The sequence below is a fragment of the Struthio camelus genome, chromosome 5, assembly GCF_040807025.1.
Source record: "Struthio camelus isolate bStrCam1 chromosome 5, bStrCam1.hap1, whole genome shotgun sequence".
NCBI lineage: Eukaryota > Metazoa > Chordata > Aves > Struthioniformes > Struthionidae > Struthio > Struthio camelus.
In genome coordinates, this window is record NC_090946.1 from 41,495,625 (window position 1) to 41,511,917 (window position 16,293).

At 42.0% G+C, this 16,293-nt stretch overlaps 1 protein-coding gene across 1 annotated transcript in view; it reads right to left on the reverse strand.

The window, feature by feature from the left end:
- The window catches only part of LTK (leukocyte receptor tyrosine kinase), a 108,927-nt gene extending 93,332 nt beyond the window's left edge, over nucleotides 1-15,595 (reverse strand). The window contains exon 1 of the mRNA XM_068945930.1: nucleotides 15,475-15,595. Within this exon, the coding sequence (XP_068802031.1) occupies nucleotides 15,475-15,517 (43 nt within the window). The 5' untranslated portion in view covers nucleotides 15,518-15,595. The remainder of the gene's footprint in view (nucleotides 1-15,474) is intronic.
- Nucleotides 15,596-16,293: the final 698 nt, after the last annotated feature.

Consider the following 16,293-nt stretch of genomic DNA (forward strand, 5'->3'; position numbering starts at 1 on the left):
GCCACGAGGATGAGAGGGGATCTACTGGCTGGTAGAAAAAAAAAGTGGGAGACTGGTTTAGAGACTATATTTAACGTTCAAATCAATGAGGCCGGACAGGCCACAGTGACATGGCAAGATAGGTTATGTACTAGGCCTCACAAAGTTGGCAAAGACTATTAGAAAGAAAAAACTGTCAAATATGAGGGACCTGGAGAAGGACTGGACAGACGTGAAGAAGTCATCAGAAAAAAAACCAAGCACGCACAACACAATCTGTGCAGACAGGGCTAGGGTGCTAACTTGAATCACAGCACTAATATAAACAGTCTACTTACTAATGAGACAATTTAGTAAGTATGGAACCGTGATAGTATGCTGAACATTAGAGAGAGATGTCTTCATTGCTTACTGTTTCAGAGAAGCATGAGAGCCAAGCCTTCAGAGGGAGGTATGTCTGGAAAGTCTCCCAAGATCCACACGTCTTATGGAAATGATTAGGACTAAGTTTGTTCACGCAGTGTTAAGTGTTTGCCACCTGAAAGACAACTGTCCAGTATGAATACCTAAACTGCAGCTAGCACAATGCACGAGGCGTAGAATCTTTTTTCAAACTGCACACAGGATTACTGTTGTGAGGAATGAATTCTGCACGCGAGATTCTCAGTGGGAAAGCCCTGGTGTTCAGAACTTCCTAAACAGATTAATACTCAGGGATCACTTAAGACTAGTTTATGGCTGTTTGGCAAACCGTCTCTTTCTTTTCAAAGACACTTCTGTCTTAACTTCATTTTTGAATGATAAAAAAAAAAAAAGAATCACCTTTGGGTTGGAAAAAAAAAACTTGACATAGTTTTTGCTCATGGCGTGGAGGAACATTACCAAGATTTATCAATTGTACTTGTCCACTTTGGTGGGAAACTGATTTTCCAAACAGAACGGTCACTTGCATTTTAGTCTTTTGACCATTTTTCCACCCAGCAAAGAAACATACAAAAATGGGATGATAGCCAGATGATCCCACTGTTCTCAGAGCACAAAACAGAAGAAAGGAAGTTGCGTTGTAAAGAACGATTTCATCTTCAAGGGTATTTTCTTCTCTTGGATTCCTGCCCCTCCATACCTTTTCTTCAGCTTCCAAGAGGGTAAGGGGTGGTTTAGGGAAAGAAAGATCCTTAGGCTACCAAACCAGACTTCCCCTGGAAAGCAGCTGACAGGATATTGTATATGAAGGTTTTCATTTTACTTCTGAGAGGAAGGCCTTAAACATAACGAGCCCTTTCCCTTGAAGGACCAGGATCAACGTCTGCCAAAACGGTAATTGTGAAATTAGGAATTTCTTTCCTGCCAAGGAAGAAAGCCTCACTACTGCAAGGATGAGTTTCAGAGTTTGACAACTTTATGTATTATTCTAGTGCATTGGCACAGCCAGATGCCATCATGGCTACTCTGATATTCTTAACACCCACTAAGCTGTGTTTAGAAAATACCCCTCAACTCTTAAATCCAGACAGCTTTATGGAAGGGAATGAGCAGTAATAAACCCAAATGACTGAAACTGGATCATTCCAGAACTGATCTCATCCATTTTAAAACACGTGGATCTCTCTCTTTCAGTTCTTTCAAAGATGTTTCAGCCTGTCTTAAGCTTCATACTGAAGATGAGAATGTCACAACAAAGCCCCACCCCAGTGTGAAATCAGTTCGAGAGTATCAAAGAGGAAGAAACATAGAATGAGTACGTGCAAAAAAAAAAAACAAAAAACCAAAGACTCTTGGGAAAATTTCTGTCTTCCTTTCAGACTGTGGATAAATTGATTAAACACTGAACATTGACCAAAATGCTGCCAGAAAGAAAATGACAGGGAACAGTCCCTCCCATCAGGTCCCGAGCCATTTCATTTGCAGGCAGTAGGGAAACACCTCTGCCAACAGCTTACATTTCTGGTATATCTATATCTAGTAAATGTGCGTGTACTACAAACAGGCACGCAAAAACCACTGGAGGCAAACTAACAGAACATATGAATGTTGAATTCTCTGGATAGCTCAACATAAGCTCTTACGTTTCTTCCAAGAGAAAAGAAAACAACCTCTTGTTAGACTGATTTCCTGAAACACTGTGGTTGCTGGAGCTCAGATCCGCTCCACCACTTGCTTACCTTCTTAATTACTAAATTATTTTGGAATCATTAGGACTCAGTTGCGAGTCACTAAAGATCAATGCTTGACTGCTACTGGCCTGCTGCTGGAGTTTCCTCAGTGGCAAGGCAACACTCCACACCAGTCCACACAATGGAGAAAACAGAGGTTTCTATTCCTCAGCCCTCAATCAAGCAAGCTGAGATGAGAGAACCTTCGTTCTTTGCTCCCAGGACACCAGCCAGCATACGTGAGCCAGCAGAATGAGGATAACAAACAACATGAGGTCAAGAGCTTATGCAGCGTTCTTCTCTATTGCCCCCACCCAGTAAAAGCCTGAATCATGACAAGTCCTAAAGCAAGCCTGAGTCTTGCTTTAGACCGCAATGCAGTATATCAGTGTGGAGCGCTTTACATAAGGCAGCTTTCAAGGTGACAAAATGCTTCACACTGGCACACAGCTTTTAATGGTTAACATGGACTGCAAGGTTTTTTTTTTTTTTTTTTTTTTTTTTTAACTCCACACAATTCCTACACTTTTCAGTGTATATTCTTTTGAGATAGAAACCATCTACCAGACCAAACATGGGTTCTTTGACTCGTTATCCCTACTAAATGCCTCACACCTGTCCGAGTGCCTATACATTTTGATGATGACTGGACTTCAGCTGCTCATCCAGCACCTGCATTTTACCTTTTCAGCTGTAAAAAGCCTGAAATTAGAACTGCAATTAGCAGATTAGCATCCACAGAAAAAGACTGAATTCATATCTGAGTTGCACAGTTCTTCTCTATATATGACTGTCCAAAGTTCCCACTCCCTACCTGGTACTCCACTAGAGCTCCTTTCAGTGAAGGAGAGACTAACATGAAAAAATCATTGGTGTCATTTCAGTCTCCTATCAGTGCTCACCAAAGTTGCAGAGTTCCAGAGCTCTCACAGTGTCATACATCTCAAAGTGCTGTCCTGTCTCTGCCAGCTTCCCCTAAAGAAGCCTCAATTCCTCTGCATCAGAAAGTTGTGTATGACCCTGTAAACACCAAAAGTGTCCCACCCACTTCCCAAAATGCCTGTCACTGCAATAGCCAGCTACCAGGTCAATAACAGCTAAAGATTCTTTGCAAGCAGAGGATGAACTCCACTTCATTTACAGTAATGAGAAAGCGACACACTCTGAGGGAACTTCATAGTCTAAAGTAGACAGTATTATTTTGGAAGCAGATGTTGAAGCGTCTGCATTGCCCTCCACCTAGGATGGCTTTGCCAAGGAACTCTCCTTGCATGTTTTGCTAAGAAAAAGGGAGCCACTTAACTTGCCATAATGCCATAACCGTGTTTGAGGTATCCAAGCTAAAAATCAGTTACTGCGTCCTTCAAGATGAAGGCATTTTGGTAGGGCTGGGTAGACAGCAATTGTTGGGGCACTGAATTTCTGCTTTACTGTCTTTTATCCAGAACAAGGCTATGTCTTAAAGTTGTTCTGAAGCGTGATGGAAAGCCAGTTCAGTTTGCAGGATGCTAATAAGGCAGGCTTTGTTGACACAGGCCTGGAAGACAGAAAGCTGCAGCATGACTGTCACAGTTAGGTCTGCACTTAGCTTTGAAGGCTGTCGCGAGCAAAGGCCGCTGCTATACCTCCACATCAACAGGCCAAAGACAGTGCAGTGCCCAGGTCTATGTCTTTGAAGAAGGGATGCAGTTATCACCAGTGAAGGTGGACAAACACCTAGCCTTCTATCTCCTCAGCAGAGTCCTGTTAGCTCTAAGCACGAGTCAAGCACCTTTCAAACGTCACAGCATCAGCTAGAAATTGCTGACAGCCCACGGAGGAGGGAACACAACTCTGCCAGCAAGCGCTCCAGCAGCATGTGGAGTCTGCCAATGCCAGCTGAGACTCCCAAATGGGCTTCCTAACAGCTGAGCCTCTCAACGCCAGCTGGACTCCAGAAGAGAGAGAGAGTCAAACAAACACTCAGAGGAGGCTAAGGAGCTGCCATGTGAAACAGCACAATTTTCGGCAGGGCATTTAACAGGTCGGTGCCAAGATTTCAAAATTCTTCCTTGCATCACGGCTAGTGTTCTGTGTTGGTGCAAGCAATGCCTACCTCCAAATCACACTCACCCTGCATAATCTGTAATTCTTCTTTGCATACCCTTGTTTCTTCCTCTTTATACAGCTGAGGATCTGGGCTTTGAATCTAAAGGCATAAAGACACTAAGCAATAGCTCTGCATTTTTTTTTTTTTTAAAGTTCAGGCCAGCTGTGAGTACGAGAAGCAGAGAGACGCGAGCAACGTACTTATCCTGACAAGAACTAGGGACATCAGTGCATCCTTCACTGAGCTCAACTTGCCAGCTGTTCCTACTCACTGTCTGTAAGAGATACCAAGCTACGGGGGAGACAGCAAGATGCAGCAGTACGTTCGACAGGGTGCAGGGGAACTGGAACAGCAGTGAAGTCCAGCTGTGCACAAACAGGCTAAAAGGTCAGAAAGGTTCCAAGACCGTGAAAAATGAATCTGACTAGAGAAAACGAATGATCTACTCAGCATCCAGCTCTATCAAAAAGGTGGGGGAAGTGGGAAATGGGAAGCTGTTTACTGTACTTTAGTTAGCATTCACAAAACATCTGTTATATTTAAATAGCATCCAGTATTTGGTTATATCTAGAAACCCAACACCAGCAATTCCAGTTATGTTCTGTCCTCTCTTTCTTCCCAAGAATTTACACAAAGATGAAACTACTCTTTTCAAGTTGATTCAGGGTCACAAATGACGGAGGTGGCATGAAGAACATCATGTCACTGGAGAAACATCTATGCATTGGCGCTGTGCCTTCTCATGAGCAGATAAGGATATGCTATGAAAGAGCAACACAAATGCATGCCTTTAAGGAGAATGCTTTTATTTCCTCCACCAATGGAAAAGCCAATATTGTCAGAAAGTTCTTATCAGCAGTCCAACATTCAATGTGAAAGAAGAAAGAGACTTCTTTCCAAAGGAACACATTTAAATTTTCACTGAAATTGACTTACAGACTCCTTAGTTACACTTCATTAAAAAAAGGCCTAAAAAATAGAAATAACGATGTGCACCAGACCCGTTTCAAGGAATTAGAACATACTGTTTTATGTCTCACAATATCTGAATAAGGGAGATAAAATAAGTAGAACAGGATAAGGTTTGAGGCACCAAGGCTAAGCAACCTTCCCCAAACCACACAGAAAGCTAGTGACAGAACCTGGAACCAACGTTAGGAAATCTGACTCCCCTTACCCTACTGTACAAGAGTTAGATAATACTGCTTTCCCATTCACTCTGCCTAACTTAAAGTCTCATTAAAAGGCAAGATGGATTTAAAAAACGTTCTGTACGCTTACTTTTAGTAGTACATTAGGACGACTGAAAGAATGACAAACGTCTCCAGTGCTGCCAACGCTTATAATTCTGTTCTGAATCTAGTTCTCTACAGTGTTTTCTTAAACATGTAGTTTCTGGAGCCATGTAATGACATGAAAATTACAGCAACAAAAATTGCTTGATAGTTACCCAGACTAGAAAACACAAACTGGAAAGACTCTGAAACCAGATGGCTCATAAATATGTTTGTTTTAACTTGATGATTTTTAACCCCATCCTGCGATGGGAAAGCTGCGTTTGGAGAGAAAAAAGGTGCCAGAAAAACGGGGTATGCCATTTATCTACCCTTTGCCAAGCTCAGAAAGACTAAACAAGGCACTTTCACCTTCTACTTCTCATCAACTTTATTTCTTGCTCCTTTGTGTGTTTGTGTCACCAAGAATAAAATGGCATGTTTAAGAGTATTCTTAAGCGTAGTTTACTTTTTTTTGGAAAACACATGTGAGCATTTCCGTGCGCACTAGAGCTTATAAAAAATTTTGTTTTTAAAATTTATGCCTGGGACCAAAACTATTTTGCTATCTCCCTTCTAGACAATAAACACAATCCTCTGCTCTCTAACTTCAGAGCAGCTTTAGTCCTATCCTAACTGTTTCAGCATGCCTCTTGCCTTAACAGTCTGTACTTGCTACTGGTCAAAGTTGAAAACAGTCTATTTCAGGTGAAGGGCTAAGAGGAGACATGAAGGCCATGCAACAACACTGTTTATCACTACTTCTCAGTATTGGTCTTACACTACTAACTTCAGTGGTAGAATACCACAGACACTGCTGGTCTGAATTTTGTGCCCCTAAACAGTTAGAAGTTTTGACAGCTGGCCGTCATGAAAGCTAATAATGTCCAAAAATGAAAAATTTTCATAAACAGAACTAGGTAACTGAAAACACTGTTTTTCCATTTACGAAAACTGGAGGGTAGGTATTTTCCCAGTGATACAAATTCATATGTGGGACGTCAGTTTGCTTTCCAAACAAAGTTGACATCTAGCACTTGCTTCCTTGCAACAGAACGGAAAGCAGACATCACCGAACCAGATAACGGTGCACTCACATTGCCTAACCTCAGGTATCTAATCCTATGGGTTAGTTTCTTACGATACTTATTTCAATAGTGGGGAGGAGAATGAAAAACAAAAACAATGACAAAAGAAACAGCTTAAGCGTTTCCCAAGGCACCTACCACTTTTCATGGCCTCTGCTGGGAGGCTCAGTCCCTTACTGTCCTTGTCCACCAACCACCATCTCCTCAGCTGCACAGACACAAGCTTTATAGGGTCACAGCTAACTAGACCACTAAAATGATCTACAAAAAAAAATAGTTAGCCTTCAACCTGGATCATCTGAAAGAATCCCTACAGTCTGATTGACACAGCTAAGATGACATCAAGCTGAGACATGGCACTTGGCAGAAGTTGGCGTGGGCAGGAGATATTTAAGCCAGCTTCACTGTCAGACCCAGTGTCACACAAAACTACTCTTCCAGTTGGAAGTTGGTTCCAATTTTAGGAGCGCACTCTCACTAGAAAAAGACAACTGGAGAGAGTCAGACACAGCAAAGTACGTATATTAGGAGTTCATTACCCTGGAAGCACATAACTTGAGGACTATCAGGGAAGGCCTGTCATAACAAATACAAGCCAAGTTCTTTTGTCAACCACTGTTATGATTCTGAAGAGTTTGATTAACTTTGTGCTTTCATTCACATTTATATATGGCTGAGTTTTGGTTAAGAGGAAAATCAGAAACAGAAGTTGGCTAGGCAGAAAATCTCTCAGAACACGTCTAGATGCAATTTCTTTTTGATACGTGGTTAACATTAGCCTATACAGTCACATGCTACCTAAGTCCCTGCAAAATGGCAAACTATATATTAAAAATATTAGCACAAATAGTCATGAGTAATCCCCAAGTAATGTATACCTTTGAGTAACTACAGCCATTAAGGAAAACGTGGAAGGCAGATTGTTTAAAATAAGGCCTTTTTCATTTCTTTTCAGGTCCTAAACCAAGTGTCAAAAATTATTTTCCAGCGTGAAAAAAACAGAATAGAATATTTGCTTTCATTAATCTTTGTGCACATGTATGCAGGATCTACAAAAAAGAAAAAAAAAAGTTGGGGAATTGCAGGGGGGAAGAACTACATCCTGCCTTAAACTGACCAGCATATCACAACTGAAAACAGCTTCTAGAGGGAAGGCTGAATGCTTGTGTCTAATCACAGTGAATAAATTACAGCTCCAGATGAGGTGAAAAGAGCTGGATTTGTATTAATCTGTTGTATTTTTGTATCCTTTGAATAGCCACAACATAAGTCCTTTTGAATTAACTAACTAAATAAATGCCTATTCTGGAAAACAGGAGTTTAGGCTGAAGTTCAGGATGCAGAGAACAGGCTAGTTATAGGAGCAGGGCAGTCAGACAATCAACTATCCACTGCTTGCCTGCTATCACAAAATTTTAAGTTTTTAGCTAGAGGAAATTTTATCCTCTATTTTTTGACCTAAGTAGCAAAATACTAATCTTAGTAAAAATCTGAAATCAAACCTGGGTGAATTCGTATAGTTTCTCCTCAACTCATAACTCAAATGTTGGCACTGAAAAAGACATTTCAAACTTGGTTTATTCACCTCAATTTTCTTGTAATTAATTCATAAAGTTATTTTTTGTATGTTTTAGAGACTTACAAATTTCTTCTCTGGGATTGCAACAGACTGACAAACACAATCTGTCATATTTGTGGAAAACTATAAAGTCTGTTAACAACCTGATGGATACTGAAGGGCCAGGAGGCATGCAGGACTTCAAGAAATGTGAACAGAGTGGTGAAAGCAAGTATTCTGCGATGACTATGCTATCAGGGCTTGCAAGATTCAGAGGGTGTAATGACTCATTAAAATCTAGGCTGAACTGTTAGCCTGCATGGGGTTAAAGAAAGCTTGTTTCAGAGATTTTAAATACTCTTCTGGCTCCTGTAGTGACTGTAAACAGAGAAAACGCTCCTGTTGTGAATTACACACTTTAAAAGTGTTACTAATGTAAAGAGAGCTGGATTCCAGCTCAGTTCACATCAAAATGTCATAGAGCAAACTCTAAAAACATGTTAAAGGCCAAGGAAATTTCAAGTTAGTCATCCATTAGCTGAAGCGAAAGTAGCAAATAAGTATTAATCACTCTGCGCTCAGTAGGAAAAAACACCAACATTAGTGGATACTCAGAAAACCAAAACTGCAGTACAAGGTAACAACAGAAACAGAAGATCCAGAAAATAAAGACATGCAAGTTATTAGAGGTGTGTAATTACAATTCTCAAGGCTCTCTACGTTATCGAAAATATTAGTTAAGACACCGGGGTCTGCAGACCAAATGTACCAAATGAACAATCCAGTGAGACAAATAATTTTTCAGTTCTGTTTCAGTTTGGATTCAGCTTTGCCTGAGATTGTTCTGGTTCAGGTTGACAGCTGCTATCTAGTTTTCAGCAATCCCAAGCCACACTGAACAAGTTCATGATCTTCACTGGAGCAGAATTCCTCACCTCCTGCTCCCCTGCCTGGCCCTGGACACTACCATGCTCCCTCTACAGCTTGCACAGCTTCCTCCTGCCCCCTCAGCCCAGGAGGGAGGAGCAGAAGTTGCAAGACTGTGTTGGGAAGGGGAACACAAATTCGATGCAGTGTGATAGAGGAGGAGGAAGAGAAGAGAGTTAAGCTCCTCTAGCATTCCCCTCTCCCTGCTGCATACACAGCACACAGTACACAAACACACAAGCTCACCCACATGTGCAACTGCCAAAGGTCAACTCAGGAGGGGTGCTGTAGACATTTCCAGAGCACCCTTGAGACAGCTGGACTCCATAATACAGCTCATCCCCTTCCAGTGGAGCCCTCAGAGTCCACCTTCAGCATGCAGAAAATGCTTTGGGTCTCAGGAGTTCAAAGTAGTGCTGTGTCACTGTGAGAATGGGCACTGGTTACTGTCTTGTAGGGAGGCAGAAGCTGGATGCAAAGCTGCGCAGAGATCCTTGCAGCTGGAAGTTGCTCCCATGCTAATCGCATCTCTGCTGAGGGGTGAAAGATTGCACTGAACTGTGATACTCAACCAGTAACCTGCTGGGTTTGATCCTGATTTAGATTCTAATAAGACTTCAGTTACTGGGTTAGTTCTGATTCAAGGAAAAAAAAGTTCCAGTTTGGGTTTAGTTCTGCTCCTCAGTATCTCAAAAACTCCTCCCCATGACAAGGCAGCAGAAACTTCTCACCTCTTGCACTTCATTATGCTCACCAAAACCCTATCACATCCTTTCATTTCACCTTCCAGTATGGCTCCCACTCAGTTACTTTATCAATCCTATGTTTTGAATATATAAACATATAACTCCGTACACATTCACACAGCGGAGAAGTGTGGATGCTTTAAGCCCAGAAAGTTTGGCTGTCTAGGCCCTAAAAAACATGCTCTGCTATGGACTGAAAAAAAAAAAAAACCCAAAACACCAAAACCCTAAAGTGCACAATCACATGCATGAGTAAATACCTCATTCTTGAACGATATGCCAAAGCTTATGGGATTTTCAGAGTTAGCTGAAAATCTGCGATGCCTTATTAACAGACATGGTTCTCCCATCAGATAGTGCATAAGCTAAGCTGAGTTGCAAGGATCTGTGCTTTTTGGAAAGACTTCAGCTTTGTATTCTATAGTTCACTCTTTCTCAAGACTACCTTTATCTCTGAAGAGATTGCTATTTGCTTTTTTAAACTGAGTCAGTGCCATTCTCTGGGAGTTTCTTTCCCTTGTGTAAGGCCAGTTAGAAACTTTAACAAGGTTTTCATTAAAAAGTGGAAGGAAATACTACACAGAGTCATGTGAAGTTTTATGCTTTTCTAGTCAGCTTTATCTTAAAGAACAGATACAGAAAAAAAACTGAAATTCTCCTGAAGTGATGTACCTTGGCCTGTGGATGAGCACCTTACTGAAATTCTGAGTCCTTTATTTCTTCCGTATATAAGGCAGAGCTGCCTTTTTTAGATGAGAAAGATTGAACAGTCATGTCTGTTTCCCTTTATATAATTTCTCTTTGTTTCCATCATTTCTTATGGGTCTAGTTGTGCTGGTATCATACAGTCTGGAAGAGGGAACAGTGTGGAGGTACGGAAGCTCTAGGAAAGCTCCTTGAAACAGCATGCCAATGCAAAATGCTTCAGTGAGACCCCACCACCTGCTTGGGAACTGCAGTCCTTCAGGCAGTGCAGAGACCTGGGGAGGTGCTGGTGCCACTTCCATTTCTTGCTTTGCAAGGGTCTTGCAGCCTGAGCTCTCCTCTTGCACATCAAAAGGAAAGAACCTGGCACTCTCCAGATCCATCTCCTCTGACCCCTAATGGTGCTGGACCAGTCACAATCTGAACCAAAGGCGCGACACTCTTCTCCTGTCCCCTCATGACCTACCTGTATTATCTGTCACCACTCTCTCAGGAGATCTCACTTCTCCATATTCACTTGGAGGCCATCTGTCAAACCAGCTGCCACTCATCTCTTATCAGACACCTCAGCTCACCACTTTTCTACACTGGGCTGCTCTCACATCTGCCACGTTTTCATCTTTGTATACCCAGATACACAGATCCTGTCCTGCTGGCAGCAGCCCACATTAAAGCACTGTGTTTGTTACACTCCAGGAGTGGAGAGGAGCAGGGGAACAATTACAATGGAATGGGAGGAAGAGAAATTGTGAGAGGAAGAACTGATGCTGAGATACAGGAAAGGACTATAAGCTTGATCCAATTAATTAACATAATTAATGGCATTATTTTCCTCCTCTGATTTAAGCATTCAGTACAGAAATCATGCTTACTCACAAGAGTCTCGGATAAAAGTCTCCAGATACAGAAGGCAAGATGTTCCACTGCCGTAACTGTGTTCACATTAACAGAGATCCATCAATTTGCATTAGCTAAGAACCCCAAGGATTTCTTCCTCTCCATCTATTTCTGGAAAGATCTCACCTGCCTCTTCTCTCAGCAGCTGCTTTATCCTTCTGATTTTACGAAAGGTTTGCAAAGAGTTCACGTTATCTTTGTTTCCTTGTACTTCTGAGGAATTTGATCCAATACTGAGTTGCAAACAACAGTACCAGCTACTGTGTGTATGCGCAGCAATGAACATCAGCCTGAGGACAACCAACTGCAACAACAAATGCATATGTGGTATGCTCACAAGTTAACCAAACAGCTTTAATACAGGATTTTCCAGGTCACCAGCAAACTCAAAGAAATTTTTAAACCAAAACTGTTGCAGGTCAACCTGAAATGAAAATATCTCAGTAGTTCAACCAAATTGCAGTCAAATACATTTCAGTGCATGTTGAACAGTAATATTTCATGTCAAAACTAAGTGTTTGATCCTAAATCAAATCTAGATTCTATTCTAGATTTGAGAATTTAAGATTTTTAAATAAAAGATTGCTCTACGCAAGAGCTTGAATTAAAAAAAAAGAAAATAAAGAAAAAATTTAAAAAAGAAAATAGTTGGATTTATTCCAATCTCCCAATATGAACTAACTAGCACACATGCAAAAACCCCCATACACAACAACTCCAAACCTAGATCACTTTATAAAGTATTTTAGTGTTAACAAAGCAACATTTTCCACTAAAATTACTCCGGGATGTAAAGTTCTCTCCACTCTAGCCACACACACGTTACTGGTGCACTTCCACACACGAGCACAGCCAGGGCACACCCAAGCACACATAGAAACAGGCTGAAGACCAGGGCCCTCCTGCATATCTGTTTAGAACTCTGGCAGGCAGCAGAGGAATGCTTTTTAAATATTACTGAAGCTGGACATCCTTCTCTCCAACTTTGATCTTATGGATCAGTTAGAAACCATGAAATTATGTAACAGATATAAAGATGGATTTCTGCCATGGCTATTAACAAGACTGTCTTCAGCTTTAAAGTAACAGTACCCATGACCCACTACCCAATTTCTTCCTCCTCTACTTCAGTCCCTCTTCTTGATGTTCTCATGCTGAATAAGAATTTGCAAATTCCCAGTACTTGTCTTCAAGTGCTGCCTTACTAGGGAACGCCCATATATCTATTCTATCCTTCTCCATCGCACTTCAGAGAGTCCTCAACTTTGCAATGTCCATACCTTAAAAAGAACTGTCTTTTTTCTTATTTCAATGGATCTTCCCAACGCTTGGCGTTCAGTGACAGTCATAGTGCCTTGAATAGCGTATCCAGACTGAGTGCAATACCTACAGATATGCAGTCATTTGCACAGTAAAGGACTGTGGACCTATCTTCTACAACAAATTCCAAGGATAAGTTGGTGTTGTCTTGGTTGGAGCTATTTAAGTGAAAATACCAAAACCACTGCTCTACCTGAATGCTAGATAACCCAGCAGAGACATAGAAGAATGAGAAAGAGAAGCTCTTCCATGAAGAAGCAGAAGAGAACGTAGCCCCCTTCTCCCTTTCCACTCTTGGCAGGTACTTGTCTAGACAGACAAAAGGACACACAAAGCAGTAAATGTTTGTCCTAGTGAGACTGATGAATTGGTTTATTTTTAGGTGTATAAATCTGTTGGCTTACATCAAAACAAGGTACTCTTAAATAAGTGTCTGTATGCATGTGTGAACTGACTAAACTTAAATCAGCTTATACTCACTCTGTAAAACAGGCCAGCTCAATTTTGAGAGGCAGACAAATCAAAAAAGGAGAAAACCTCTTGGGCTTCTGGAAACAGTTTGCTAGACAAATGCAACGGGCAAGTAGCATCTAGGAATGCAGCACTCCCTATTGCCACACTGATATAACAGTCCACAAGAAAATAAGGGGGGGGGGGGGGGAAAGAGGGCAAGAAAAAAAAAGGCAAAAAAGAAGGCTGGCCCCCTTAATCTTAAACCTGCCATCAACCTCCCTCTGCCTCAAAAAGGATCCAACAAAACCCAAAACAATGACTACTCCTCAGGCTAAAATTAAACATGAGATACCCGTGACATCTCCATGGCAAGTATTAGAAAGAGTTACAGAGAGAGATATGAACAAAATATCTCCACTAATATCTCAAGAACTGCAGCTCTAATCAACAGCTAACCTTCTGAGAAATGACATAAACACATGACTGCACTTTAGGAAAAGGCATTTGAGGTTTGCCTGGGGTGTATGTTGTGCTGTAATTCTGGAGATAGTTTGCACCCAGAGGCAAGAACACAACATCTGGCCAAGTACAACCTAGTTTTTCATAGAGAAGAGGACTGAACTCCCACCCCCAACAAGCTCAAGTAATCCAAGGAGAATCATCAAATATGAAGACTGAAAGCAACATTGGTGATTAAAAAACAAAAACAAACAAACAAACATAAAATTCTCCCACACATTCACCTGGTGGCTTTTTTTTTCCACCACCTTCTTTCTAGCCATCTGAGACAGGAGGCTAGAGTGCTTCCTCAGCCTCAGAATGACTGTGAAGTTGCCCTGACGCTGAACTATGCATCTTTATATGCTGAACCTCTCCTCCCCCCTATTTTTTTAGTCCTTATAACTTTCTGAATTTTCTTGTAGAGTTTTAATTTTTGCATCAAAAAAGTTCTAACCTCCTTCAGTGCTTTGGTGTGCTAAAAATTTTCAGTGAAGGGGAACTCTGAAATTACCCTTTTGGGACACAGCTCATTAGAAAGGCCTATGCCAGTCACTAAAACAGAAGAGAGAAAAGTGAACTTGCAAAGTCCCTCATCATCAAGGCTTTGGGCTTTCCAAATCAAGAAGGAAATGTAAAGCCACTCTGAGAATCTGCTCCAGGAAAACCTCCTCACTGGGAACACAAGCAGTTCTTAAATTAACTGCAGAGCCTGAGAGCTGCCCATAACAATGCAGTGAGACAAGCCACCCCCATGTAAAGACTATGACAGCAGCTATAGGGTTAAACACACATGCATTCAAATCTCTCCCTGGGTGATTGAGATTATTTTTGACAGAAGACTGGACAGAGACTGTAAAGTGTACATTTTCCTTGATCCTTTTCTAAGGGTTAAGATCATGTTCCTAGCTTTGCAACCAAGCTACTCTTGTAACTTCAGCTTTATGTGAAGTTCAGCATGCCCTGGTAATGCAAGTGCAGTCTTTTCTCTCCTAATTTTCATAATGTGATTGCTTGCCAAAGTGCACATATAGTTAGTGTATCCCACTCCTACTTTCTTTCTCCCATTGCTTGTGCTTCTCAACTTCTCTCTCATTTCTGCAGCTATCCTCTAAACATCTCCCCCCTCCTCTCCTACTATTGTTTCATTCCTCTTGCTGCATTGCAAACCAAAGCTGACAATGATAAAACAGAGCTGCACAGAGATTCCTTTCAAAACTCAGCCTGAGCACCTATCCGTAGGTGGGAACTCATAACTCCGTCTTTCACAGCACCAATAACCACCTTCTTCCCTTTAGCTGTCTCCGTCTCTCTCCTTGTGCAAAGCATCTTCCCTAAAATATTCCTTTTTCTGCAAGTAACCTTCACTACATTACTTTCTCCCAGCCTCCTAATACAGTCCCAAAGAAAGCAATCTTCTAATCACAGGACCAAAACGGTACCAGGGTGTAGCTGTTAATTTCCTGTTGAATCGTACAAAGGCAGAGTCTGCTTCCAGCACAAGAGCCTCCTTCAGCAGCAGCCCTTCTAAAACTACAGATCACCTTAGCATTTCAGTGAACGAAATCTACTTAGTATCAATAGCCATCAAGATTTAAGTTCTCACATGTCACCTACTTTACGTATGTTTGATACCAGTATTTTCCTCCTCTCTTTTTTTTTTTTTTTTTTAATAATGCTTTACTGTCTTTACAGGTAAAAGAGAACAGGCAAAGAAATAAGTCTCTGGGTGTAAGAGGGACTTTGTATCCCAAGGAGATAGAGGGGAAAAAAAATAAGTTACTCACCCACTGCGGTGACTCTCAGCAGCAGGGGCGGGAGCCCGTGCATGGCTCTGCCGGGCGGGGGCCCGGGCGGCCCGCGGGCTTAGTGGTGCTGCCGCGCCGCCTCCCCTCCCCTCCCCTCCCCTCCGCTCCGCTCCCCGCCCGGCCCGACCCGGCCCGCAGCGGCTCTGCCGTGGCCGCCCGGCTCCCGCTGCCTTATAGAGGATTTCCCACCTCCTGCCCAGGAAGGCTCTCATGGGTCCTAGAGCCCTCCCCTCCTCCTCCTCCTCCCTTGTTACATACAGCTCCTGCATGATCAGCAAATCCATAAGGCGGGTGCTTCAGACATCAACGCATCCATCTATACATTTTTTAAGCATTAGTGTTCCCCTAGTAAAAGCTGAATTCAGCATCTTACTGGGTTGTTCCCCTTTCTTGGTCCTCTCTTGCAGCTGTCCTAATGACACACAAACACACACACTATGTGGACCAAACTCAGCTCGTATTTAAGATAATAGAGAAGATTCCCTAGGCCTGAACGTCCTTTCAATGACACTGCTGTGAAAGACAAATCTGACCTCATTACATAACGTGGATACCCTCTCACCTAGCTTGCTTTCCTTCACTTCACTTACAATCACTTATTCCTGAGCAAGGCAGCCTCAGTTGGTGTAACTTGTGCAAGAGAGACCTGCAACACAGTAAGGTAAATGTGCTTAGCCTTACAGCTTTCTGCATTCACTTTGTAGTCGTTTTACCTGCTAAACCCCTTTTTCCTCTGGTCCATCAGCATTTCAACTACACTAGTTTACTCTGACTTCAATTTGTTCGCAGGTTGGTTTT